The sequence below is a fragment of the Brachyistius frenatus genome, unplaced genomic scaffold (assembly GCF_029030835.1).
Source record: "Brachyistius frenatus isolate BFR_SWC_R1_liver_20210118 unplaced genomic scaffold, ASM2903083v1 Contig_43, whole genome shotgun sequence".
Classification (NCBI taxonomy): domain Eukaryota; kingdom Metazoa; phylum Chordata; class Actinopteri; family Embiotocidae; genus Brachyistius; species Brachyistius frenatus.
This window is the reverse complement of record NW_027210642.1, coordinates 26,972-54,749: the sequence shown is the minus strand read 5'-3', so window position 1 is coordinate 54,749 and position 27,778 is coordinate 26,972. Positions and strand designations below refer to the sequence as shown.

The 27,778-nt window shown below is 42.7% G+C and overlaps 1 protein-coding gene and 1 long non-coding RNA gene across 4 annotated transcripts; one reads left to right on the top strand and one right to left on the bottom strand.

The window, feature by feature from the left end:
• tex2 (testis expressed 2) lies at window positions 1-25,288 on the top strand. Of its 3 annotated transcripts, none has more exons than XM_069702746.1 (13): window positions 1-616; window positions 1,511-1,599; window positions 11,702-13,454; window positions 15,583-15,783; window positions 16,883-17,246; window positions 17,953-18,248; window positions 18,562-18,705; window positions 18,863-18,962; window positions 21,211-21,331; window positions 21,938-22,054; window positions 22,349-22,558; window positions 23,288-23,408; window positions 23,980-25,288. In XM_069702746.1, exons 3-13 carry the CDS (start codon window positions 11,724-11,726, stop codon window positions 24,130-24,132), a joined length of 3,558 nt encoding a protein of 1,185 aa, XP_069558847.1. In that variant the 5' UTR covers window positions 1-616; window positions 1,511-1,599; window positions 11,702-11,723; the 3' UTR covers window positions 24,133-25,288. The 3 variants fall into 3 exon arrangements, with proteins under 3 accessions (XP_069558847.1, XP_069558845.1, XP_069558846.1); XM_069702744.1 differs by having other exon boundaries at window positions 21,932-22,054; XM_069702745.1 differs by having other exon boundaries at window positions 1-628; window positions 21,932-22,054.
• A 1,357-nt stretch (window positions 25,289-26,645) lies between these two features.
• On the bottom strand, window positions 26,646-27,634 carry LOC138623277 (uncharacterized). The gene is made up of 4 exons (XR_011311071.1): window positions 27,407-27,634; window positions 27,183-27,303; window positions 26,958-27,000; window positions 26,646-26,783 (listed from the first exon to the last, which is right to left on the bottom strand). It is a non-coding gene; the product is annotated as an uncharacterized lncRNA (long non-coding RNA).
• Between the last annotated feature and the right edge of the window lie 144 nt (window positions 27,635-27,778).

The following is a 27,778-nucleotide window of genomic DNA, read 5'->3' as shown; positions in this document are numbered from 1 at the left end:
GCTGTGCACCTGATGGACCTCACACCGGGGTAGGCTGTGCTGTCTGTTGTTTTTACTAGTTTTATTAAAAACATGGAAGGGTAACAATGATTAATTTCTGAGCAGCAGTTATGTTTATTATGTAGCCCTTTTTAAACGGAGATCGGATTGTTCACGTTGTTTGTGGAGGGAAATCCGCGTTTTACAGGCGCATTGCAACGCCGTGACGCAATTCACACTCTGCTGCAACCCAATAAAATATGAATCACCAGTGTGCCGGCGATCGGATGCTTCTTCGGGTGTAAATATTATTTAAATGGTGAGGAGGGGGTGTGGTGCTCGGTATCTCCCATTCACCAAAACAATACACGCCCAGAGCTCGTGCATTTGTGGCGAAAAGCCGTGCCGGGAGGTCAGGTTTGATCACTGTGGCGCTTGTCTGTCTGTTCGGACTCCGGCTGGGTGCTCAGGCCAGCCAGCCAGCCAGCCCTCAGCAGCCCGCCGTGCTCCATCCCTCCGCAGGCTCCGGGCTGCAGATAAAAGCGCTCCACGCAGGGATTCTCGTCACATTACGCAGATTCAAATCCTGGCTTCAGACAGAGCCCACCGGCCTGCGGATGAAGATGCGATAACTACGGTAAGAATAAAGGTGCGTTTGCCTGTTTTTTTTTTTTTTTTTTTTTTTTTTTCTGGGTTTGTCCGAAGGTTTGGATCACGGATGCGGTGCAGTCAGAGAGCAGTAGAGCTAAAACCAAGATGTGAGGAGGACAAAGAGGTTGCATAGAGCTGTACCTTTTAAATGTTTGGGATTCTATTCATAAAAAGGGGAGATGTCGCCTTCCTTTTAAAGCCACTACACTTGAGTACAGCTGTCAGGATGCTACAATACACCGTGGCAGCAAATCAAGGGACATTTCTGTGGCTGTTCTACATTTACAGTGTTTGGATCGTGTTGTATACCACAGCTGTGTGATGTGGTGTTGGAGGTAATTCACAGTTGCCAGATTTATTCTAGGAAGTATCTCCGTCCAGGCAGGTGACTGATGCATCCGGGGAGCAGCTCATTATCCATGTCGCCTGCTGTGAACTGTACAGGGCGGCAGGAGATGCTCAACCCTCTCCTCCCCGTTCTCTCCTTAGCAGCAGGCCCACAGCCACACAGCTATAAAATCACTTGCATGTCTTCATCTCTGTTGCTTCGTTACACCAAATCCCCTCTTTATTTCAGGGATGAATCACTCCAAAGCCTGTGACATTGCTTATCAAATCTCTGCTCAGTGTCCTCATGCGAACTGGCTCATTAAGGAGCTTTACAACTTGTCAAAAGTGTGGTTATGGAAATACACAACTTATTAATGAATCGATTAATTGTTGCAGCTCTAAAATCTTTTCAATCCCCTGGAAAAGAACGCAGGTTTCAAAGTAGATGAGATTCATCTTCGACTGATGGATAACGGTTGCAATACATTTAACTTTCCGTTCTTGTGTGTCAGATTGAACAGATGATCTCTGCGTCTCTGTTTTCCTATAGACATGGTCGCCCCCTGATCCATGGCTGTGCTGTGTGTGTCAGTGCAGACTGTGTTGCGAGAGGAGATTGAATGACTCTAAAATCTCAAGGTAAGACACCCCTCTTCCTCCTCCTCCTCCTCCTCCTCCTCCTCCTCCTTTGACCTTGTGTATGCGTGTGTGTGTGTGTGTGTGTGTGTGTGTGTGTGTGTGTGTGTGTGTGTGTGTGTGTGTGTGTGTGTGTGTGTGTGTGTGTGTGTGTGTGTGTGTGTGTTGAAAGTGGCAGCGTTTGGAATTGATCCATGGCCTTGAACGGCTGCTCCCCCGCCTCACTCTTCCTCTCCTTTAATTGTGTCTCCTTCTTCTCAATTCGTCTTACTCGATCTCAAAACTCTTTTCACCATCAGTACATAATCACACGGTTCTGTCTGAATGTGTTTGTACACATATTTATTGGCACACATTCTGCATTTATTTGTTTGGTTTTTTTTACACCAACATCTGTGTCCCACACTGAGGTGTGTTTCTGGATGAAGGGGTTTGCGTCAACAGGTCTAAAGGGAATAGTCTTTCTTGGGCTTAATTACACAAATTGCTGTGAGGGTAGGAGCAAACAGTGGCAGCTGAATAAGCTGTTGTGTTTGGTTAAAAAGGGGTTTGATGGTACATTCAGTCGCAAAGCCTCTGTAACACAGAAATGTGTTGAGTATGAACTAAAAACAGGTTTCCCAGCTGTGTGTCTGTGTGAAGCCGAAGAGGTGCTCGGATGCATCTATATTTATACTGTGCGTCCGTGTTTACATGTTTTATGCGCTGCGGGCTGTGAACTTTCTGGTTGTACTGCAGTTCACATTTTGTTCAAAGTTGAAATAAATTCTGCTCGAGGGTTTCTGGCAAGCCGAGTGTGAGTCAGCAGTCGACCCTAATTTTCTGTCTTCGTGGTTTGAACGGGGTCAGTGTATATGGGTCCACCCTGTGCTGGTCAAGGGCTCAGCAGTGAGCTCAGCAGTGAGCATGTTTAAATGTGCATTGTTGTAGACTACTTGTTGCATTTTGGGGGGGGGAAAGGGAGCATCAGCAATAAATAAGGAAATAAGAAAAAAAAAATGATGACATCCGTTCGTATATAAAATGTACAAGAGGATATTTGTAGAAAGACCGGCCCTGTAGTTTACTACCTGGTCATTACCTGCATCAATCCTTCTCCTCAGGTAGAATGTCAACTCAAAACTAAAATAAATACATTTTTATATGAGTTTAGAGAAGAATATTGAAAGATACACGATTGAGTCCATGTAGAGAACACGATTGGGTCCATGTAGAGAACACGATTCATGTATTATTGACAAGTTTTGAGAGGAAAAGTTTTGCCTATGTGTTTTAACTAATTGTTGTTAGCCCTCACCTTCTCCTTATGAAAATCACACTCTGCCTTACAAGTTCCTCACCTTTGAGGAGTTTTGTCCTCAACGGTTCAATTAAATGTTTCACCAGTTTGAAAGCAGATAGGATGATGGGCAGTGCCACCTTAAGCAAACATATTAGCTCCCCACTGGATATAGTTTGTTGCTGTTTAGCATCTCTGATTGGCTGGAAGTACTCTCCTAAAATATTTAAATACTTATATACCCTTTGGGTAGTTGGCGTTTTTGATGTTTTGGGAAATCTCAATATATAGCATACAGTAATTTTAGATAATAGTGTGTTCCCAATTTTGGTACATCCATTTGGAAATGAACCTTCCCCATTTCAACACGCCCCTCAGCACAAAGTAAAGCCGATAAAGAAACGGTTTTCCCTCAACCACATCCATCATTTTTCGGATGAGTCTGAACACCAACTGCAAGCTCACGCAGCCAACCGGAGCACAACTTCATTGATACTTTTGTACTGTAGCTGAGTGGGAGCCTGTTCCTACAGCCAAGTTACAAAATATGTCGAAACTCTTGTGGGAATTAATCTTCACGCGCCCAAATTCCTCTGTGCGTACACACCGGTGTGTCTGTTGCATCCGTTCTGGTGAAAGAAAATGCAGTCAGAAAAAAACTGACGTTAGAGTGCTGCAAGATAACTGACACGATGCAACACTATATTGACGTGGAGGAATAGACACATGCATACACACATGTTCGGTGCATGCAACCTTTAACACTGTTTAAATGGAGCAGCCGTCAGCGCTTGCCACAGTGACGAGCTGCCACAAGTGTCACAGCTAATGAGTTCTGATGCGGTCGTGTGTTTGTGTGTTTGTTTGTGTGTGTGCTGTATGTAAATTCACCTGGCTGCTACTCACCTGGATATGAATTTAATACAAGCACACACACTGACCAAGCACAAGCTGCACACCGCAGCTGAGCTCTCCCCTCAGTGATTTACTGCAGCTGGAAAAAGAAGTCATCCTGCAGAAAATACATCTGTTTCTGCTTACACTAAAGGCAAAGACAGAAAGAGAGAGTAATGGGTGGTGGTTTCCTCTTATTGCGGTTATCTCGGCAAACAGGAAGTTAACATTAGAGAGGAAGGAGGAAGTCTTTGTTGACCAGAACACACTTGGTATGCAAACACTGCACTCTGCATGTAAGCCATTTGTATGTACAAGGGCAGATTCTTAAGTGCAAGATCATTTATACACACCTTCACTTCATCCTCACAAATGAATTGGAAATAATATGCTTGTAAACAAGTGAGTTTAGCTGAGGACAGAGCTGGTGATATTCCATATTTTACATAATGTCAACCTTGTCTTTGAAATGGGTAACATCTCGGTGTTATAGACCTCCATTGTTGTTCAAAAGCTATGAATATTATGCCCTGTTCCTTCGTTACTGTGGACATGGGCATTGTAGTTTGATTTAACTCAGTCCTGCTTTCTTAAAAATATTGACTTTAGAGCGCCAAATGTGTATGAATCCACTGCTGAAAATAGTCCCCAAGAACTGCACAGTTTACTCCTACCTGAGCAGCATTTGCTAAAAACAGCATGCCACAGAGGATTCAGCCTTGATGCAACCTGAGATGATCCTGAAAACCTGAAGTTTTATAGAATGTAATGCAACATTACAGGTGGATTTCTCTGAAATTCTTCATGTACAGTCTTATCTTCAATCACCTCAGATACCTTTGATGGAGGTTTTGTGGGTGTCTTACTTTTATAGTGAGAAATTGAGCTTTTCATCGTGAAAGTATTGCAGGCTCTCAATCACCACCGGTACTGTTGAGTGTTTGAATCACAGACACAGAACGTTACATATAGCAGAAATGACATGTTTTCACACGCAGAACCACAGTGAAAAACACAAACATCCTTTGTTATTTCATGTAACTAATATGCTAATCAGTGCTGCTGCCACCATTGTACGGCACCGTCACTGTCAAAAATGGGGGAAAAACAAAATGGATCAGATATTTTGAGCTTTTCTTAGTGGCCTGGAATCCTCTAATGATGTTGGTCTTGCATGCAATGCTGATGTTTGGAGTCTAGGAGGAGATACTTGGGGTAAATATGGTCTACGAACTTAAATGTAAATAAATTGAAAGAGTCTCTTCATAATGCCCTGAAGGCTTGCAGCAATGTTATATAGTGATCCATGAATACTAATTTCAAATGCTATATTTAAGATTCTTCCCCATTTTTTCCTCCTATTAGTCAATGATTACTATCTCTCTCTGTCCCCATTTCTTTACAAACTGTCTTGCTTTTATGGCTTAAATAGTAATATGGGCCACTTATTTTTGATGGCCAGACAGAATAAAAGGATAAACACATATCAATATTAATCCTTGTCTGTAAACACACACATTTGTTGTTTTTCTATGTTTTGCTGTCTCTACCCCACGTCTCCCTCCCTCCCTCCAACACTCCATTCATCATGTAATTGGATGGATTATGAGTAATACCAAACCCTCCGACTGTTTGCGGGGTGTCGACCGGCTTTTATACAGATTATAAATTGCTTTATATATTTGGATGCCTGCGTGTTTGTGTGTGTTCAGTCGGGATCGCGCATTCATTCACCTTTTGATCTTTCAAATTGGGTTAGGCGGCTCCAGACATCGATATCTAACACAAATCTGTTATTTATTGAAGTGAAGCGTCAAATGCACACGAGGCCACTTGAGCAAATCATCTGCTTGTTATGTTAGAAATGGCCACAGTTTGATCTCAATTCTCCCTGAGGAGAGTGGAGTTAAGAGCTGAGGTTGTCATAAGAAAGTTTATTGACGTTGACAACCATAATTAGAGTTTATTAATTCATCGGACACTCTCGCATCTTTTGAGAATGTTTTCCCCAATCCAGCAAATTGATGCACAAACACACACTTTCTCAGACGGTCTTCTTCCCATCTCAGAGATTTTTGCATCTCGGATCTAGATATCACCATTCTGTTTCTTGTGCTTTGGCTTACTACCCACACATCCTACACACACACACACACACACACACACACACACACACACACACACACACACACACACACACACACACACACACACACACACACACACACACACACACACACACACACACACACATACACACACACAATCACACAAAAACACACCAAAAAAACCACACACACACACACACACACACTGAAAACCCTTCACTGAGGATCTTGTGTTAACAAACACTCCACACACACACACACTCCTAGGAGACCGCGGTTATACAGTGAGGAGGAGCTGCCCTGCCAAACAAAAGGATGCAGGGATAAGTGCAGAATGAGATGAAAGCTTCTCCGTTGGCATGGCAACCTCCCGATCATCTGCATGACGAGGTTTGATGTTTGACGTGTTGACGGTGGATTCTGGGTTAGAGAGAGAGAGAGAGAGGTGAAGAGAACTGGTTTGATCCAGCGCAGTTGTGTGAGCGCTCTTTATCTCGCTGGCTTTTGTTTTATTGTTGTTGTTTTTTTATTCTCTCGCCTCCTTTTCTTGAAGAGAGGGCTGCATGATTCAGAGCAGCGATACTCCCCATCAAACCGCTCCTCAGTGTTTCCTCTGAGCTCTGCTGGAGCTTATCATACCAGCAGACCCGGGGGCAGGACTGTGTCGAGCTCTGTGAGCTTAGACAGTGTGTGTGTGACCGTGAGTGGATTTGGAGGTTTGTTGCGGGTACGCAAATATGCTGGTCTAACAGGCATATTGACACATCACACATTAACACTGACTGTTATGCAGTCAGTGTTGTTTCCTGTCAATATGATGGAACAGCTCCATCAAACAGTCCGTAAAACTTGTTGTTACATTACATTCATGACATATTGGATTTTTGAGCAGAAACAAAAGCATTCAATGGCGTCTTACTCACACGAGGTTTAACCACCCTTACAAAGGTGTGCTACAAAAAGGGCTGTCTGAATGGAATGACATAAATACTGAGGAAGCTTCAGCTGTTGCTGAACACCTCACAAAAGTGTTTATTTTTCCATTAGTGTTTGAATGGGGGAATAGGAAACAGTGTAAAGCTCTTTGAGACCGTTAAGGTGATAAAGCGCTGAATAAGTGCAGACCATATGTTTGTGTGTGTGATGCATTCAAATGTTATGGTTATTTCCGTTAAGTGGAGAACAGCAGTGTGTAATTTGAGACAACAATACCCTGTCAAAATTCAAGTACGACACAAGTAGGAGTCCTAACATATAAAAGTACTATATCTTAGTATACTAAGGGTAGTACACCATTTGGAACGTACTTTCCAAACTATATTTCTACTTCTGGTAAAAAAAACAAAAAAAACACTGCCTACCTTTACATTTTTTTATGCCAGAAATTTATGTCTGTTTTCTTAAGTTAATATTTTAGTTGAATAGTTTTGGACTTTTGGCTGGTCAGATAAAACAATTTGAAAACATCCACAAGGCCTGTGAGAAATTTTGCTGTGAATTTTTATTTTATAGACTAAATAACTACATAACTATTTAAAAAAAAATTGTTTGCAGATGAACAATGATAAATGTAACTGTTAGTTGTAGCTTAATTTGAAATATTGGCACAAATATTGACACAAAAAGTTACGTAATCCGGTAGTTTTGATTAACACTTGTCTGTGGAAGATACCACTATGGAAACGACAGCCGCGCTCAAAAACCATCTCCATGCACAACCTTTCATTCCTCCATCTCTCAGTCCTCCAGTGGCAGCTGGAAGTGGTCAGTCCGGCGTTGGGGGACCAACACCTCGACAGCCCAACACCTCGACAGCCCCTCAGAGCTATTTTAAGAAAAGGAGAGAGCAGTAGAGAATGAAAAAAAGGTGTGTTTACCTGCTCTCTGTGGCCTTAAGTGCGCTGGGGGACAAAGCTGTCTCACCTTTTGTCTCTTTTTTTTCTATTTTCTGTCCCTCGACCTCCATGCTCCCTCTGTCAGTCTATTCTCCCTTTGTTTCAGTGTGTGTTTGCACTGTGCTCTTTCAGACAACCGTGTCAAGTGTCCGAGGAGCTCATTTCTGGTGCGTATGCATGTGTGTCTGTGTGGGTCGGTTGTTAGTGACAATCAACTCTGATCTCTCTGTCTCACTTGATTTATCTTCCCCTCGTCACCCTTCCTTCTTCTCGTGCCTCGCTGACTCACTTGTTCCTCGACATGCTCTCCATTTTCCTTTTTCACACAGTCATACAGTATGCTCATTATGCTCCGCATGACTGCCTTCATTTCTCTACTTGTTTTGCCTTTCTATTTGATTATACAATGGAAACTCCTTTGTGGAAATTAAACTTTACGAGCTTCATTAGAGGTTGGTCTTTAACACCTGTGTCAGCATGCTGTAGTTTGTGATTTTATTGTGTGAAACCAACGACACCGGCCTAAAATGGATAGAATAATATGCTTCATATTTTCACAATGGACAGATCCAACTCTTCCGGCCCTGATATTTTCCAATCCTGTCTAAAAGTTTCTACCCATCCATCAAAAGAGAGAAGAAGATCAAATGAGTCCCGATCAAAGTAAGAAAAAAGACTGAACAGCGGACACATACGGACTCTACTGCAGCATCTGTCAGGTATATCAGCTGTTTTAGCAGCAGTAAAAAGATCAGAAAATACCGAAAATTGTAGCAAAGACTTTTTTGAAGGCACAGCTGGGGCTGTTAAACCCATTAAAGTGCACTTCTTGGCTCTGAAAAATTTGGTTGGTTTTCAGTGGTTCTTTCAGCTTTAGGAGAAGAGAGACACTATATGCTGAAAGTGGCACAAACTGTCAGCCACAAATTTCATGCCTTCCTTCAGTATCTCTCCTCTTCATTACTCGTTCTCAAGTATTTGTAATTCTGTGCATGATTATGAAGACGTGTACAAAAAAGAGTATTTTGGATAAGTAAATGTATGAATTTCTGGATTACAATAATATTATTTTAAGTAGAAAGTGTCACGGCACAGCTTTTTCTTTAATTATTTCAAATTTTCTCCTTTGCCTATTTGTCTTTTATATTTACTCTGCTGCTGTTCACCCTCTTCTATCATTCTTTTACCTTGCTGCTTTTGACCTCCCTCTCTTTCTCTTTCTCTTTCGTCTCCCAGGGTGCTGGCTTTAGCTGATTAGAGTGGCCCTGCTTGCTTTGATTAATTGGATGAGTCGTGTCTCCATGCCAGTCTCTCCTCTCCTCTCCTCTCCTCTCCTCTCCTCTCCTCTCCTCTCCTCTCCTCTCCTCTCCTCTCCTCTCCTCTCCTCTCCTCTCCTCTCCTCTCCTCTCCTGGCTATACAAACACAAGGCTTTTTAGCAGCAGAAAACTGATGAGAGGAAATAACTAAAACTGTGGGCGTGTCAGCAAACATTGTGCAGGTCACAATAAAGTCAACATGTCTCATTTGTCTTTTGGCTGCACCCCGCTAAAACCCAGAACCATCCACAATGTTTTAATTTGTCCTTCAGGCTTTGATGACAACAACAATCACTTCCATCTCCATGACTCTGTCTCCCCGCTCTCATTTGTCTCCTCACTCTGCTCCTCCATCCTCGCGATTCTGCTGTAAATTCCACTTCAGAAGCTTGTCTCCGAAAGATCGTCTTCTGCCTCCACAGACTCACTGTGGCTTTTCATTTTCTTGTTTCTGTTGCTCTTTTTTTTTCCTGTTATCTCTTTTTCCTTGTTTTTATTCGATCTGCCATGCCCCTAGCACAGCTGTGGCAGGAGCAACACACACACACACACACACACACACACACACACACACACACACACACACACACACACACACACACACACACACACACACACACACACACACACACACACACACACACACACACACACACGTACTCATACTCAAAATGACACACAAAACCTATTGTAGCACAGCCAAGTGAATGGTTGGCTGGGAAAGTCAAATGCTCTGTTATTCCATCCCAGCAAATGCAATCTCTGGAGATGCAGTGCCAACCGGAGAGCCTCAAGGGGTGCCGTGGCTTTCTCAGAGATGCAGACAATCACACAAGCTAACTGCTGTGTTGTTCCCCTGTCCATCCTCCTTCCATTACAGGCCTTTTTTGTTTTTTATCAACCAGCCGAAAGCTCGAAAGCCAGAGAGGCTGTGTGCTGTGCGTGCAAACAGCATGTTTGCCTGTGTGTGTCTTCCTGTGTATGTGTGTGTAATATGTGTGTGTGCTCTGACCGTTTGATATTGCTAACCAGGGATGATGGACTCTATGCGAAGTGGAAAAATAAACAGGCACAATAACTGGGTTCCACCCTGTTGAGACTATATAATAGATCCCTTGTTCCTGTGATCACTAGAGCTGAACAGATACTTTGTTGTGTGATTATGTCCTGTATATTGTTTTGCTTCGGTGGTGAATGGTGGGTTTGTTCTATATATATATGTGTGTGTGTCTTTAGGATCCCATAAAGCACAAAATATATTGTAAAACATGACATTCATAGCTGTGTAAAAGACAAAATTACAGACACAACAAATGAAATGAGCAGCATTAGAATATGTAAATATAAATGAATTAAAAGATAATTAAAAACAAGCACACTAGCCCGTTTAAAGCTGCACTATTTCATATTTTTTATGAAAAACAATGTTTAATGTGGAAAATATCACGTGACAAACCCACAACAAAAGATTGTAAAGTTCACTTTAGTTCTCCAGAGTATTTTGTCATATTTCAGGTCATTGTTTTGGCATAAAGACCCAGACCTTCATTGTGCGGTTCAGTTTCACTGCTCCCACTGTCACTATTTCTAGCTGGAGTCCACCATGAAAGAGCTAGGACATGCCAACAGCACACTGACATTCACAGCACTAAAAAGCAGCAACTAGCTGGTGAGCATAGCGGAGCTGCTGAGGATCCAGATATTTCCCCGAGGAGTTTGTGAAGACCAAAATATAAGAAAAACAAAAGTCAATATTGGATTTATATTCACCAGTGATTTGTTTTATTTGTTTGTCTGTATCTGCAGTATGTAAATAAGCAATTATTATTAACCCATACAGTGATTTATTAGCAGTGTTGTGTTTTCAGCTTGTGCTGCCCCCAAGTGGACAAAATAATAAATAAATTCATGTTAAAATAATCAAACTGATGAATTTTCATGTTGATAATAATAATTTTCCATTCACTAGTCAGAGTAGCTGCCTTCCATTTTCTTTTATCCTTTCTTGCCTCACCTTCCAGCCTTTAGTCAGCTGCTGTCTGCCCCCTTTGGAGGGTGGAGTTAACTACAGCCGAAACGTTAATGGCCTTTCTCCTTGAGGCTTCTGTGTTCCGAAGTAAACCATTAATCATGTTGCCATAGCGGGGTGAGCGATTGAGCAGCGTGCTGGTAAGATGGAGAGAGAGAGAAAGGCCCGGTCTGAAAGCGACTCTGCCAGCTACAGTCTTGCATAATGAGGGCTAATTGGTTGAGGAACACGGACATACCTGTCCAGTCTACTCACATTAGGATGAATAGAGAGCTGCAAGGCTGTTCCCTTCTCTCCCATGTAGTGTGTGTGTGTGTGTGTGTGTGTGTGTGTGTGTGTGTGTGTGTGTGTGTGTGTGTGTGTGTGTGTGTGTGTGTGTGTGTGTGTGTGTGTGTGTGCGCGCGCGCGTTTGCGTGTGTATGAAGAGTGTTTCAAGCATGCGGGGATCTCTGTAGTTATTTAATCACATTGCCAGTTTGCACTACCACTTTCTCAGCCTCCTTCCTTGCACTAATTTTTTGCTCAACTGTTTCAGTGTTGTTATTAATAGTGTGTTGCTACTGTCTCCATCTATGTCTCCCAGGCTGTGAGCCCTGTGCAGGGTGATGATGAGCAGTCAGGGCGGCAGCAGCAAGGGAAGTGGCCAGCATGGTGACACTCCTCCCCCTCGTCACGCCCCTGGACCCAAGCTGCAGGTGCAGCGTTCCCTCTCCCGTGACACTATCACCATACACTTCTCTGCTTTGGGGAAGGAGGAAGATGATGAGGAAGAGGAGCTCTACGGGGTACCAAATGCAGCTAAATCTATCCCTGATGGCGCGGAGGGATTTCAGGGTCTACCTTCAGGGGCCAATGAGCAATGTGTCGCCACAGGCTTGGAGGCGAAAGAGGAGCTGCTGTTTGAATCTGCTGGTATGGAGACTTCATCTGGAGCTGCTGTGCTTCCAGTTTCATCCACCACCCTGCCTGTGCAGCTCTCAGACCCTCTCCCACACACACCCTCTCCTGCCATGACTATTATCCCCACCTCCACCCAGTCCCACCTGAGCACCACCCCTCCCGCCAGCTCCTCCTGGCCCTCTGATCGACCCTCAGCCAATGCCCCAGCCACAAGTTCCAGCTACTCTTCCCCTTGCAAGTCGCCAGCACTGTCATCCTCCAAGCCTTTTCTCAGCCTCGTCAGGTCTTTGTCCAATGACGTTGAGTCTCGAGAAACCCCTCCGGCTGTTTCTACTGTCACACCACCGCACGCACGCCACAGACACTTAATGAAATCTTTTGTTAAGTCTCTGTCCACGGACACTTCTAAGGCCGAACATCTGGAAGGGCCTCCTCATCACAATCCTCAGCAGCAAACACAACCATCCCATCGGCCTCCACCTCGCAACATGCAGCTCTTCAAACAGTTCTCCCAACCCCGTTTGTCCTCCAGCCCTGTCACTGTCACTCAAGCAGGTGGAGACTCCAAAACAGCGCCTTCCTCCCCCATCATGTCTCCTGATGGTAGGTCCTTCTTCAAAGTCCAAGAGGTGGAGGCCAAGATAGAGGACACCAGGCGGCGGCTGTCAGAGGTGATGTCAGATCCCCTGCAGCTTTTTAGTAAGATCATGGGGGATGAGTCTGGCACTGGAGCTGCTGCTGGGAGTGTCGCTCATCGTGCTAAATCGCTGTCCTCCAGTGCATCAGAGCTTAGTGGAATGGGAGCGGTGAACGGACACGCCGAAGGTAACAACAACTACAGCATCAAGGAGGAGGAGGGAGCAGAAGGGGAAGACGATGAAGAAACCCCAACAGGAAAGGGCCCCAACTCAGTGTTTTTCTCTTTCCCATCACTGGCACCAGCTCCATCTCTCACTCAGGCCTCATCGTCTGCTTTCCACAAGTCCCCTTCTCTCACACTGGGCCGCTGTTCAATGTCGGCCCTAGTAGCTCGACAGGAAGACGAGGACTTCTGTGAACTGTACAGTGAAGACTTTGAGTTATGTACTGATACAGAGACACCAGATGGGGATCGTTCTGGGTCCCGGTGGCCCCATACTAGTAGCACTGGTTTGTGTAGTGAACTCGATGCAGAGGAAGAGGAGAAAGCTGAGGTGGAAACTGTGCCTGTGACTTGCCTCGTCTTCTTAACGCAGTTGATGTATTGGTACTTAGTCCTTCCAGTGCCACCCTGGGTATGTGCGGTGGTGCATGGGATAGCAGCCGGGTTCATGTTGGCCTTGCTGGTGCTTTGGCTGTCTTCTCCTCGACACTCTTCAGGGACCAGGATAGGGAGGCGAAGGATAGAGCACTGGAATGTGGCCCAGTTGGATATCAAAGAACCAGGAATATTCAAGGTGAGACAAAGCACAGCATTTATATGAATTCAAAAGTATATTTATTTCCTCAACTCATTGTAGGCCTCACAGATTGTGGGTGTTTTTAGGAGGTGTTTTTGCTACATTGGCTCTTTGACTGCCATTAAGGTCTGCAACTTTATCATTTGTATGTTTAGGCTGCATGCTTTGCGCAGATTTACACTTTCTTGGTGTTTACAGAAAAGTCAAATATTTTAATGCAAGCTTGCAAGACAGGCAAGATAAGCAGTACACATGTAGCTGATAGCATCAACATGATAAATGACTATTGCACTGCATTTATCTTACCGGGCCTTAGAAAAGCCCTCCTAAGAAAAGATCCTATGTTGTGCATGCAATTACAATTTTGCAATTTTGACTGTACAAATCTAGTAGGAAGGATGCTGTGCCACGGGAGCTTAGGTGCTATATCTTCAGACCACATGATTTTTGCTCTGTCATTTTATCATCCGAGCCATGTGCTGAAATTTCCCCTGTTGTTTGAATTGAATTGGCTTGGCTCACAGAGTACCCTCCGGGACGGATAAGGTAGGAGTTTTGATGAGAATTAAACTCTATTCAGCCTCACAGGGGAGACCAGGAGGTTATATTACACTTTTTTTTTCTGCAGTGATGGCTAAAATTTTGCTTTTAACCAAACATTGTAATGAGAGCGCACATCTGAGTAGAGAAATGTTTTGTAGTTTGAAGGAGTTATGTAAGCATGTGTACTTGTATGTGTGAGCCTTAGTGGGTACCAAGCTGTTGCACAGAAGAGCCTCAAGGCCAAAAGAGGAGTTCTGTGGTCGTGCAGAACATGATACGCGCATATGAACGATAGACTCGAAAGCCCACGAGTGCAGTGAAGCGACATTCCTCTTCATCGTTCTCTTCGTCGTCTTTCTTTGAGGATCAACAAAGTGTCACACGTTATCTTTGTTTGTGTTGTATAAACTTTGGCCACTGCCCCTCTTTGAGAGAAATGTGCTGTTAAATTAATGGTAATGTAATGATTCAAAAAAGTATATGGAAAGGAGTTCATTGTGACATTAACTTTTAACATAATTATTGCTATCAGTAGAATATGTGTCAATAAGTCACAAGTATTTGCAATATGTGGTTCCTTCGCAGCTGAAAGAATCAATGTATGAAGCACAATGTCCAGCTATTGGGACCTTTGTAGCATCGCATCCAATTTCTCGTTTTACAGAAAATAAAAAGAAATGTTTCCAGAAATGTAAAAAACTATGTCACGATATAGCCATCATATACTTAAATAAGTTTATTTTGCAAATGTAAAAATGGCTTTTGTAATGGCTTTAGTACTAACAACTAAATTTAAGGGGTCCTTATCAGACATATTCATAAATGTTAAAATCAAATACTGCATTGTTTTCATTCTTTCAAATATTAGTACTGGACTCAGAAGTCCGTTATCAATGTGGCTGGGAGTGGCTGATTAGCTAATGAGTGATAAAACATCAAGATCAAACATCACCTCCCGTCTCCTCCCGTCCATTTCCAGCCTGTGAGTAAACTGGTTGTGACCCAGGTCCTGTCTGAATTGTCGTGACCAGGGATTAACTGGTGTTGACAGACTCAGTGTGAACTGACAAAAGCAGGGTTGAACATTGGTCAAATAGCCCTGGTCTGACCCTAGTCACTGGTTTAAAAGAAGTATTATACTTAAAGAACTGGTTCTATCATCCCTCAAATTTCCCATATATCTCATATACTTACACTAGGTGTTGTACTAAATAGAAGGACTCCATGTAAAGTTAAAGAAGAATGTCAAAGGCGTACCTTTTTGGTTCACTAACATACCAAAACAACAAGATAAAGAAGTATAAAAACAATATCAAGTCTCCAGTTGGCAGTTTTCATACTACATTGCTCTCCAAAAGTGTATCAACAGTGCAGTGAGGGCACTGGATTATTACTGGACTATTTCGTCTTTGTTGTGCTTTAATCTAAATTCAAATGTCCAAAGCCAAAACACAATTTTCTCTCTACTGTTAACATCCTGTACATAAATGCTTCAGATTTGTAAACCTGTAACCATAAATCTTGCGTTTTCAATTCAGTGTCAGTGAAAACTGTTCTGCCTGTCCACCCCTCAACCTCTCAGGGCTGGATGAACGAGATCCACAGCTACGACCCGGAGATGTACCACGCCACCCTAACCCACTCTGTTTACGTCCGTCTGGAGGGCTCCGTCCTGCGGCTGTCCAAGCCAAACCGGAACATCTCCCGCCGTGCCACACACAACGAGCCTAAACCTGACGTCACTTACATCAGCCAGAAGATCTACGATCTCTCTGACAGCAAGGTGCGGTGGTTGTGGTAGCATGCTGGTAATCAAAGGAGGGAATTTGTGATGCATGTGAGACAAGAGAAGGGATGACTGGGATATTCAATGTGTGTGTGTGTGTGTGTGTGTGTGTGTGTGTGCTGACTCCCGACTCCCCAAGTGTATTTGTGTGCTTGATTATAAGCTTAACAGCTAGTGACATCAAGCACACGTCCCCTCACATTTGCCTTTGCCCGAGTACATGCTCGCTAATAGGTCATGTTCAGTGACAAAGCTACTCATTTTCAGAGTCACATATTGTGTGTAAACATGGAGTGACTTGTGTATAAGTGTGCTGACCTAGTGGTTTTTTTCATGTCTGAAGGCAGGACAGTAAGAAGACATTTCTCATGTCAGCGTGTCATGGAGCAAAGGTTTCATTATGGTTGTCCTCATCGTGCTGCTATCCTAATCACTTTGTCTGGCTCCTTTAGGTGTAGGTATTATTGTTATTATTGTGCATGTTATCTATATAAAGGCTGCACATAGTAGTGTCCCTGAAATTGCTATTTCTCCTTATCGTAAAGGTCTGATTGGTTTGACTATTCTGACATCCAATACCTTTTCCACTCCATAACACCACAGGGCTACAACCTCCAGCTAACACATTGAGCGTGCAATACTAATATCAGTGTCAGAGAGGCTGTGGCAAGAATTTATGCTTTAATGAAGTATTTAAACAAAATTGTATGTCCCATTACAGCAAAGCACAGAATAATGGCAAATTTTAGCTGCTTTCTTTATTAACAAACAACAGACACGTTCTTCTAATGTTGGTTAAAAACAACTGGAGCTTCGGGTTATTAAAAAAATATTAATATGAGTCATCTGCGCTTGTATTCCTAGCTGTATTGTTTGTTTTGATTTAGATTTTTTTTTTTTTAAATATATGTCCCCAGTTGATGCCACTCACACGCTGGGGCTACTCTGCCACATCAATATTCCTACTTACAATGTACAATACAAAGTACGACTGTTAGAGTATTTTTTGTTTCTACTGTGCCACAAACAACAACAAAACACTCTCATCATTGTCTTCATGTGACTGATTTCATGAACTCAGTCTATTATACCACAGATCTACCTGATGCCCCAGAGTTTGGCCCGGAAGAGAGTTTGGAACAAGAAGTACCCCATTTGCATTGAGCTGGCCAAACAGGAGGACTTCATGTCCAAGGCCCAGAGTGAAAGGCCCGAAGCAGGGGAGGACAAACTAGCTGGGCAGGGTGAGAAGCTAGAACGAACGGATAAGGGCGAGAAAGCGGAAGGACCGGCATCAGTAGAGGAACCCAAAAGACCGACCTCTGGAGGAGGGGATCTGACAATCTACCTGTTTGGGAGAACAGGTCGGGAAAAGGAAGAGTGGTTCCGGAGGTTTCTTTTAGCTTCCCGAATCAAGTCGGAGGGGAGAGTTGGCTGTCTATCTGGCATCTGCAAGAGTGGTGAGTTTCAGAGTGAGCTATGCACACTATCACAGATCAAGGGGGTCATTTGGGGTTACCCGTCTTGCGCACCCTTTCCCCTCACATACTGTATTAGTTCAGACACACATCCCCCCTCCCTCCCCCAGTTTGAATAGCCATTCTCTTGAGTATGTAACTGCATAGCAATCAGATCTGTGCATAAACCTCAGCTTAGGGACTGCCAATCCCCTCAACTGAGTGAACAGATGAGTGTGAATGGGTCAGCAGGATTACATGCACAAAGAAGCAGCATTGGTTTTCTCTGTGGAATATAAGCCTGTAAGGATAAGACCCCATACAAAGAGAAACACTGGCATTGTGTGGGCCCACTGATAAAGGCAGTACAGGGTGGACAGGATTACTGTAGAAATGATTTAAATATCAAGCTGTTTTGGGGATATATATAGCAATTATGTTGAAAATGACTGATAGTATGAGGCACAGAGAGGAAGTGTGTGTGTCAGCCGGTGTAGAGCATGCTAATCCAGAGAGCTGCTGTATGTTGTGAAAAAGGAATATAAATTAGATGCTAACAATGCAAGGCTGCACAAAATTTTTAGTGTGCATTATGCATATGAAATGATGTATTGATTAGAATCAGTGAACATGTAGATGCATAATGGTATCACTATACGCCCCCTTCTTCTCACTCCTCACATCCTGCATGTTCCCCTTCCACTTGTAGCCTTCTTGTCCTCCCACAGCCGCAGTGGCAGCATCCAGTCTGGTGGAGGCCTGGAGGCTGACAGCCGGAGCAGCAGCCGGGGAAGCCTGGAGGAACTGTTGCAGCCTCAGTCGCGCCACAGAGAGTCCTCGACTGCTCCCTACTCAGGCTCTACTGGAGGGATGAAGCAGAAGATGCTGTTGGACTATAATGTCTACATGGCCAAATACGTCAACCCCCAGGCACCACCAAGAAGCCCAACTCTCACGGACAGCCCTGAGCAGAGCCCTGAGAACAGCCCCAAAACTACCAAAAAGGTATGAGACAGATGGATGCATGTTGGACTAATAAGAAATAGACAACCAAACAGGGCATCTCGTCTGAGGTTTTTATTGTACCCACATGGGACATACTCCTTGAACCCCTCCCTGTTTGCCAGGGCGAAGGTTCAAGCGGTGCCCAACAGCAAACTTATTACTCGTAACGGGTTAGTTCGACCACGGAAATGGATGGAGCATAGATCAAGCCCAAGCTTGATATCTACTGTTATTATACTTGATCTTAACCTTTAGCTTGAATTATGTCCACAAAATGAAAGCTACAGTAGATACCTGTATATCTGTCCTTCAGTTGCGCAGGAGTTCAGAAGACTCTGTGGCGCCTGAGGCCTGGGTCAACGCCTTTCTGGGAAGGATATTCTGGGACTTCCTGGGAGAGAAGTATTGGGCCAACGTAGTCTCCAAAAAGATCCAAATGAAGCTCAGTAAGATCCGGGTGGGTAGTGGCACTACTAATATGCATCTTCAAAAATCAAAGAAAAATCTGTGAAGACGTGGTCTCGTGATCAGTGTAACAGAGAAATTTGTGTCTCTGTCGGCTGTATTTGAGTCTTTTTTTTGTTCCTCCTTTTAAACCGTCTTCTGTGTTTCAGCTGCCATATGTTATGAACGAGCTGACGTTGACGGAGCTTGACATGGGCTTTTCCATTCCTAAGATCCTCCGTGCCTCCAAACCGTCTGTGGACCACAAAGGTAGGAAGAGACAGTACGCTAGGTATGTCATGCTTTTCATAGTGTCCTCGGTGGTTTGCTACAATACCGATATTTTATTTTCCAGCCATCCGTCTTCTCCTCTTTCGTCGGCTCTGCTCCATCTCATTATTAATCTGTTTATCAGCTCTCCACCTTGCTTCTCTGACAGAATATTAAAACATGTCACTTTTCTTTGCCCCTTCGCCCCCTTCTTCTCCCTTCCTACCATATCGCCATCTTCCTCTTCTTTTGCTCCTCTTCCTGCTGGATTAAGACATCGCCCCTGCCCTCCAGCCCTCTCCCCCTCTTTCCCCTGGAGTCTCGACTGTCTGCGTGCCTCGCCCTATTAAGCCACAGTAATTAAACTTCACGTCTTGGTTCTCCCTCATCCATTACTGAGACACTGACTCACCCTGGATACCTTGAGCCCCAACAAAGGGACTAGTTCAACACAGAGACAATACAGAGATGCGAGGCATATTAATTCCTACCAAGGTGGCTCATTTGGGGAGGAAATGAGAGAAGCTTAAGAAATAGTGGAAGAAATAGGTTGTTGTAGGTATGTTTCAATCATTAGTTGTGCCTTTTTATGTTTTGGGTTTTTTAAATCTGGCTCCATAAATTCCTGTATAATGAGTAGACGAGTCGGCACATTTTTATTGCGGTGTCCTAATTTGTACAATATTCAAATTTTGTTGATCTTGTGTTTAAAGTTAAGTGATGTTAGCGCTGACATGGTAATGCCTGTTGCTATTCAATTGTCGGAACTAGTCTTGAGTCATTCTCCCATCAGCTATATTTCCACATTGTCTACGGTGCTAATATATGGGTTTTGTCTATTCCACCCCCAGATAATACTAACAAAGCATCATCAGTTGATCGCAGCACATAATTAGTCCTGGGGGAATGGCATCTTGGCAAGTGGTGCGCTGTAAACCTGCATGCACTAAAAAGGGAGCATGTACTTCAATAGTGACATATTTACTCTCATATCTTGTTGGTATTTCTTTGCTCTTGTGATGATGATGATAAGATAGAATGTGAGAGTGCCTCCTGACTCCTTTATAGAGAGATAGAGGGAAGACATGGTTTGATTTACAATGTTTATAATGTGCTCCAAGAACTACCAAACACACACAAGCTCATACAGAATTGAGCTTGACATTACTGATAAAACTAAATATCACTTTTGATTTAGTGCCTAGACATGATGATAATGTGTTGGGTGAGCAAGCATGTGAAAAATAAACTAGTGGGATATAAGGAATAGTTTTTTTTTTTACATTTAGGCATGAAGTATATATTTACATTTTGTACTGTGTAAACCCTGTCAAAGTTGACTTTATTGTTTATCGCTCTTACCATCTTTGTTTCACGTGTTTAGTGGGGCCTGGTGGAAATCTTTGCAGCTATTTGGTCCCAGAAATATGATGACCTGCTGATGGTGCTAGATGTGGCACTAAATCATTAATGTGGACATGATTGCCAGGCAAATTGAGACATTCAACTAAAAGAGCCAGACAAGTTTCATAAAGTCACTTCACTACACTCACTATACTGTTCAGAAAAGTCAACATGTGAGTTATACAGTATATTACAATGGCAAAGACTCAAGATAATATCTTGTCTTATTAATATTGCTGTGATTTATTTCCCAGTAGAAAACACACACATGATACAGAATCTGACGTAACATCATTTAACAGTGCTGTCACACACACACACACACACACACACACACACACACACACACACACACACACACACACACACACACACACACACACACACACACACACACACACACACACACACACACACACATACAGAACAAAGAGCATTTATGGAGAGTGGAAAATGAAGACTAAAGAATAATCAACAGCTATCATCTGCAGAAGCTAGGATTCATTGAAAAAACAGCAGGGGGATCAAATGTGTATAATTCTTCTGCCGCCCACTGAAAAGTGTGTAAACAGGAAGCAGCTTGATGAAGTTAGCCAATAAGGAGGCACTGCTGCCCCAGAGCTGACCTTTTCAGTATTTGCTCGAGGATACGTCTTCTTTCTGGCAGCTCATCAGGGGACCGCCCACCAATTAAACACCAGGCAGAAGATTCTTGTTTATTTACAGGATTTGCATTCAGAATCAGTCATTTTTGCTTCTGCTGTGGTATTAATGGGGATGTGAACAATGATTTTGACATTAAAATACAATAAATCTCCATGCCTTTCTCTCACTGTCTTTCCAGGTCTGTGGTTTGATCTGGAGATATCCTACACGGGCTCCTTCCTCATGACACTGGAGACCAAGATGAACCTTGCCCGTCTGGGGAAAGAGGGCGAGGGGCTCGGGGAGCACGGAAAAGAATGGTGAGCATTTCAATTACATTTAGTGATTACTTCTTTAAAACTTGATAATTCAGCCAATGAAATGGAGTCTGATTTTAAAATTGCTTTCAGTGATCTTCCACAGCTTGTTCTTATTCCTCTATGTTTGTTTATGTCATTGTCTTATAATACATTCTCAGCCACAGTGCGAAAATAAAATGTTTGAAGGATTCGCCATTTTGCTAAACATAACAACTCTGAGCTCGATGTGATTTGGGTAGATTTGCACTTAGAACCATGTTATTGTCATTTGTGTTTTTCACATTTCCTCCCCTTTTTGTGTTGGCTCTTCCTCCCCTCTCTTCATATACTAATCCTCACTCTGGACGCTTACCACTATGGATTTGTCCAATGACTGGTGAGTTTGGGAATGGACGCCTACAGCTGCCTGTCACTGAAACATCACCTTTTGTTTTACATTTGGATTAATTGGATCTTTTCCTGAGTGAATCAGTGGAAATTAGGCTCCTGTGATTCATTTCAGTAGGGATACATTTAATGGCCCTTAGTATTGATTGTTCCTGGTTCTATGCAAAGCCATGTGACAGTCAATATGTGTTTATGTGTGTGTGTGTGTGACAGGCCCAGGCCACGGACATACTGTCTGGCAGACAGCGATGAGGAATCGTCAAGTGCCGGCTCATCAGATGAGGAGGATCCCCCAGAACTCCTCAGTGACAGAACTGTACTGCCCGGCGCCGAGGGGTGAGTGAATGTCCCCTAACAAAAACATTAGTTCGTATCTGATTTAAAAATCGGCAGAATTAGATTGATACTGATGTGTTGAAGCAGAATGTTCTGCCTTTTCAGTCCACCCTCCCGCCTACTTACCCACTCAGCCCCACATGTTCGAAAGTTCGTTGCTGATTTAATGTAGTACCCAGTCACTCCTTTCCATCGTGGGTGCTGAGTAGCAAGAGATGCTGTAATGAATAAATTATGAACCTGACTCACTCCTTGTCTCCCCTCCTCCTCCGTTTCCATCCTCTGCTCACGTAGCTATGTGGGAGGCCACAGACCCAGCAAGATCATGCGCTTTGTGGACAAGATAGCCAAGTCGAAGTACTTCCAGAAAGCCACAGAGACGGAGTTCATTAAGAAGAAGATGGAAGAGGTATCCAACACACCACTGCTGCTCACCGTGGAGGTGCAAGAGTGCCGTGGGACTCTGGCTGTCAACATCCCACCTCCCCCTACGGACAGGATATGGTACGTTCAGGAGTACATTGAGGGCTGGAGGATGAAGGAAATCCTGGCTCGAGAATATAACACTGCACCCTCTGCTGGGCATTTGCAGACAAGCCTGCAAAGAAAGAATAATAAAACCGTTTAATTAATTCTTCATAAAGTAAATATACATCAAAGAAATGAGGGCAAAAAGGTGTGTTTTTTAATTAAAGATGTGGCTCATTAAAACCTTAAGTGGGCTTCATATTCTTAATTAATCATGAACATCTTTATCGGGGCCTCATAGAGGATATTTAGACAAATCTGAGGAACCACCAGATAATTAAAAGAATAATAAATATATTTCTGTCACATATTATATATATTTTGTCAGATTTTCTCTAGTTTGTGTTCTATTTTTCCTGAAATATTGGATACTTTTATTTCCATAGGCTTTTAAAAATCTATAAAATGAAAGTCTTTGGGTACATGGTTTTGAGCAGAAAAGCCCGAGCTATACCCTGTAATGAGTGTTCAGAGGTAATCTTTTACCATAAGATAAAAAGGTTGGGAACCACCCATCTTCAGTATCCTCATGATCTTTAATTTGTGTAGCACATTTCCTCAACAACATGTTATATAGTAAAATGTATTGAATTTGAGGAAATGAATGAGAGCACCTTGTTGCCTGTTTTTGTGGAGCCTGTCTGAGGACTCCGCTTGTATGAGATTATATAATTATTACCATGAATGTTTCCTCTTGGCTGTCAGGTATGGTTTTCGGAGTCCGCCTCACCTGGAGCTGAAAGCGCGACCTAAACTCGGTGAGAGGGAGGTCACTCTAGGTCATGTAACAGAGTGGATCGAGAAGAAGCTTGATCAGGAGTTTCAGGTATACGCTAAGAAAAACACAAACCGGTGCTCGTGGCTGCCCACCTACATGCACTCGAAAGCAGTGTGCCTGTGTCTTTCTCACCCCTCATCTGTAGCCAAAGTAATGATACGTCTGCAGTTTGGTAACTGCCCTCAAGCACACCTGCAAACTGCTGCAGCAGAATGTCCGTCAGGTCTACCACACATCTACATTTATCTCTGCCTGATTCCTCGGGGAGTGTAATTATGTACCACCCGCTCCGCCAGGCCTCTGGTAAAATATAGTGCTGACTGTTATCAGTTGTGTGTGTGTGTGTCTACATCTGCCTTTCAACAATCGCAGAACTCAGGCTTCACTGTGGTTCAGACATAACAATACGGGGTTGGTTGTTCAGGGATGTATTTCAGATCTCTATTGTTTAATTCTTGTTTAAGAAATGTTGTCCCATACTATTTTCTTGAACTACTATATATTTTTGGTCATAAAATCATTCATTTATCAAGTTTTTAAGTGAGCATATTTCTATTGTCTTCCACCTCTTTTGTGTTATTCCTAAAATGTATTTGTTACTTTGCTTGTCCTCCCCTAGAAAATATTTGTGATGCCAAACATGGATGACTTATGGCTACCCGTAATGCACTCTGCCATGGATACGCGTTCAAACACCAACTTGATTACTGTGACAAATGATGATGCCTTGAAGGATCCAGAACCTGAGGAGTCTGAGGTCTCTGACGCGTGAAGACTGCGGGGAAAAGCGAACAATGACAGACATTTTATCACCATGAAGATGTAACGGGTCCGGCCGACCCTCTGATATTTTTACCCATATTCCAGTCCCATTGTTGAACTAGTTGGTGGCCACTCATGAAGTGCACTCTCAAAACCGAAGTCCCAGTGAGCTCTTAATTATTTGTGGTCACTAAAAGCAAGAGCATGGAAGAGATAGTGACACACAGGTTGTCATCCAGTCAGTTTTATTTGTGTAAAATCTCAAATTTGGATTCACTCTCTGATGAAATATAATTCATGGGGCATGTTGCGACGGTTTAACAAATGCGTGTCATGGTGGATTGATTTATAGCCATCTAATTCAACAAGAAGAACCAGAATACCTGTGATGTACAGCTGCACCAAACATGATAGCAGTACAGTGTGAACTCTTGTGTGGCATTTCAAATTGAGTGGTTTATTGTTGCTAGAACTCTTCTGAGGCCACTGATGAAGAGGGTGTTTATCTGAATGAGCAAACAGTTGAGGGAATAATCCCCCAAATTTAGAGATGATTTGCTGAAAGCCCTGGCATCTATTAAAACACATTTCACAGGGATATCAATCATATACACACCGCTGCCTGTGCCAGCTGCCTGGTACTTATATGCAAACCAATCAATGGCACTGTGTCCATAGAAGACACTGGGTCTGTTTCAAAACACCATATTATACAGCCTGTGTGCTTTTCAACTGTGTGGTATGGATAAAAAGGACTTCGGAGGGGCTGTACGAACCAAGATCTGCAAACTCAGCAGCTAAACATTGCCTAGGTCTTTTGAATGTATAAATAGGAATGCAGCTCCCTAGCTGTGCAAGGAATAGCTCATTCACTAAGCAACATGTTTCAAGGCCTCTTTTCATGTTATAGTTGAGCAAAAGTAATAATTTTCTATTTTTATTGCCAAAGCAATCTTTCAGTCACGTTCGAAAGGTACTTTAGGAGGTAAACGGTGACAAATACGCGGTCGATACAGTAATTTAGTGTTCCCAGTGAGGCCAGTCCAGTGATGTACAGTTAACATTTTAGTTATTGAAGCTGGAAATTCAGAAGACAAAAATAATCTGCAGGGAGTGATTTTTTTTGGAGACTGAAACTCTTTCATCAAATAAACTTTGAATCTGTAGGTGAACGAGTGGGAAACCCACTCTCATGGTTTTATTTAAATAAACATCTTACTGGATATTAGCCATATTATTTAATGTTCAGACATCCAGCTAATGAATGCTCTATTTTTGTTGGATTATTTATTGATTTACTGTTCTATGTTGTGCACATTAAAGAGGAACACCACCAGTAAACTGGAACAACAGGAATGTTGTAATCTGCCAAGACACTCGTCTGCTTTACAGGTGACTTTTACTTTACATGTGTGTTGGCAAGTGTGAGGCAGAAAGTGCCTTTAAAATAATCAAACATTCCTCCATAGTGAGCCACCACATTTCTTGCATCAGTTGAGGGTAGAGAGCAAACGTCTTTGTGGCATTACGGTGTCTGTTAAGACATGCCCTTTGTTTTCACGTTTCGGTGTTATTCAGTTGCAGTGATGAAAATATCAAACATTGCTGTTGTGTTCAGTGATGTTGCAGAATGTTATGGTTCTGATCATTGTGGATCAATAAAACCTTTTGCTTGGAAAGAATGTCATCAACTTTGTGGTGCGGAAAGAAAAGGAAGGTAATTGGAAATATTCTCATCCGTGTTCAATAATCTTTGTATTACTTGCATCTTAAACTCAAATTTACATTAGGGCTGCAAGTTTTTCTTAAATTATCAGTTAATGTGCAGATTGATAAAAATTGTTTGTAAAATGTTAGAAAATACTCAAATATTTTCCAACAGTCCTGGGTTATGTCATCAAATGTCTTGTCCAACATCCCAAATACACTCAAGTTATAACAAAATAAAGAAAATCAGTCAAGTTTTCACAAACAAAAATGTTTGGGATCAAAGGAAACTTTCTGGCTATGAACTAATTGTTGCACTTTTCGTAGTATGTTGAATATTCCCTTAATGTTATCAGATTTTTCAGAAAAAAAAGTATCAAATGCGTACTTATTTTTAAAATTAAGTATTAGCCTGATATTTTTCCTATTCATATAGTCACAAAGGAGAATTACAATACAACATGAATGAACGGGAGGGGGGGGGGGGATCTCTCACCAACAGACCAAATGTCAAATCCTTAATTTTCACTTCACACGTTGGTTATGACTCTAATTTGAGTTTAATGACTGCCAATAGATTCTGTGTCTTGCTTAAAAAGAGCAACTTGGTGAAGATGCGAAGAAACTCCAGTTATAACAAGACATGAAATGATCTTGCACTACTCTTGACCTATTTGAACGGCCAAGGAAAAGGCCATTCAGGTTCAAAAAGTGCAGAATTTTTTTTTAATTATTTACCAAAAAGTGTAAAACTACGTGGAATAAAAAACAAAACAAAAACAAACAAACAAACAAAAAAAAACACACCAGTTAAGTTTGTAGAGAAAGGCTTTATTTTCAGAGTGCACATGTCCTAAAATAAAACTGAACATAAATACATGTATATTACAGATTTCATCATGGTGTCACCTTGTCTTGTAGAATAACCAAGTTTGTTGAGCGTCAGTCCGATCCCTGAAGAAGAAGAAAACAACTTGGGTGAGCTTGATTATTAAAACACTGCTCATAAAAGACTTGTATGGGTCATGTCAGATCTATATTGTCTTCAATATTTATCAGAAGTCTAACGCATCATGATCATCATTCATAACCATAAAAAGTATCCTTGATTATTCCAAAAATACCTACAGTGCTGTCATTTCGGAGACCGATCCCCGATCAGGCCCAGCTCCTGCGTGAAAATGAGAACACGTCTGAGTGAGTTTGATTATTGTAACAGACATCACACTGGTGCTGGTGGGTCAAAATCAGTTTTCATATCGACTTCATTTTCACATCAGAAGTCTAACGCACTAAAATCATCATTTCATGACGCAAATATATTACAGCATTTCTTTAAGCGAAATAACTCACCGACATATTAAAAGTCATGCGTGACTCGGCTGGCCTTCTCGTGGATGTAAACCAACCACGTGTTCTCGTGAGTGCGCAATCACACCAGAAACAGCGCATCCACCCGAGTGCATCACCAGCCCTGTGTGAAGAAAACATGATGTGTTACGAGAGGAACAAAAAAAAAGCCCCCAAAAGCCCCCATTGTAGTTGCATTTTAATGCAAGAAGAAAAAAAAAAGTTACCTTCACCATTTTCTTGTCGATGCGGCCTCCACTCGCGCTGCTCCAACTCATACCTCGACTCGATTCAAAACAGATAGCTCGCTGCAATTTAGTCACGTGTAGTTAAAAAAAAAAAAAAAAACGGTAAATATGCATGCAAATAACTTCAAAAACATATTAAACGCAAATATTTGACGTCTGACTGGTTCGCCTCCTGATAACATGCTCTGCAACAGGGTCACCCGGATCTAGTTTATATGGCATCCGGTGTGTGTGTGTGTGGGGCGGGGGGAGGAGGAGGAGGAGGAGGGGGAGTGGCCTCTTCTCATTGGATCAGAGGGGCCCATACGTCTCCCCTCCTCCACTCGTGTGGATATCTATCCCAAAGTCCAG

What these genes read in the sequence shown, in the direction of transcription:
- tex2 (XM_069702744.1), top strand. Translation starts at nt 11,724, where the DNA reads ATGATGAGCAGTCAGGGCGGCAGCAGCAAGGGAAGTGGCCAGCATGGT. An exon ending in AAGAACCAGGAATATTCAAG is followed by an intron (nt 13,455 to 15,582) that starts GTGAGACAAAGC and finishes TCAACCTCTCAG; the next exon opens with GGCTGGATGAACGAGATCCA. An exon ending in CCCCCTACGGACAGGATATG is followed by an intron (nt 22,559 to 23,287) that starts GTACGTTCAGGA and finishes CTTGGCTGTCAG; the next exon opens with GTATGGTTTTCGGAGTCCGC.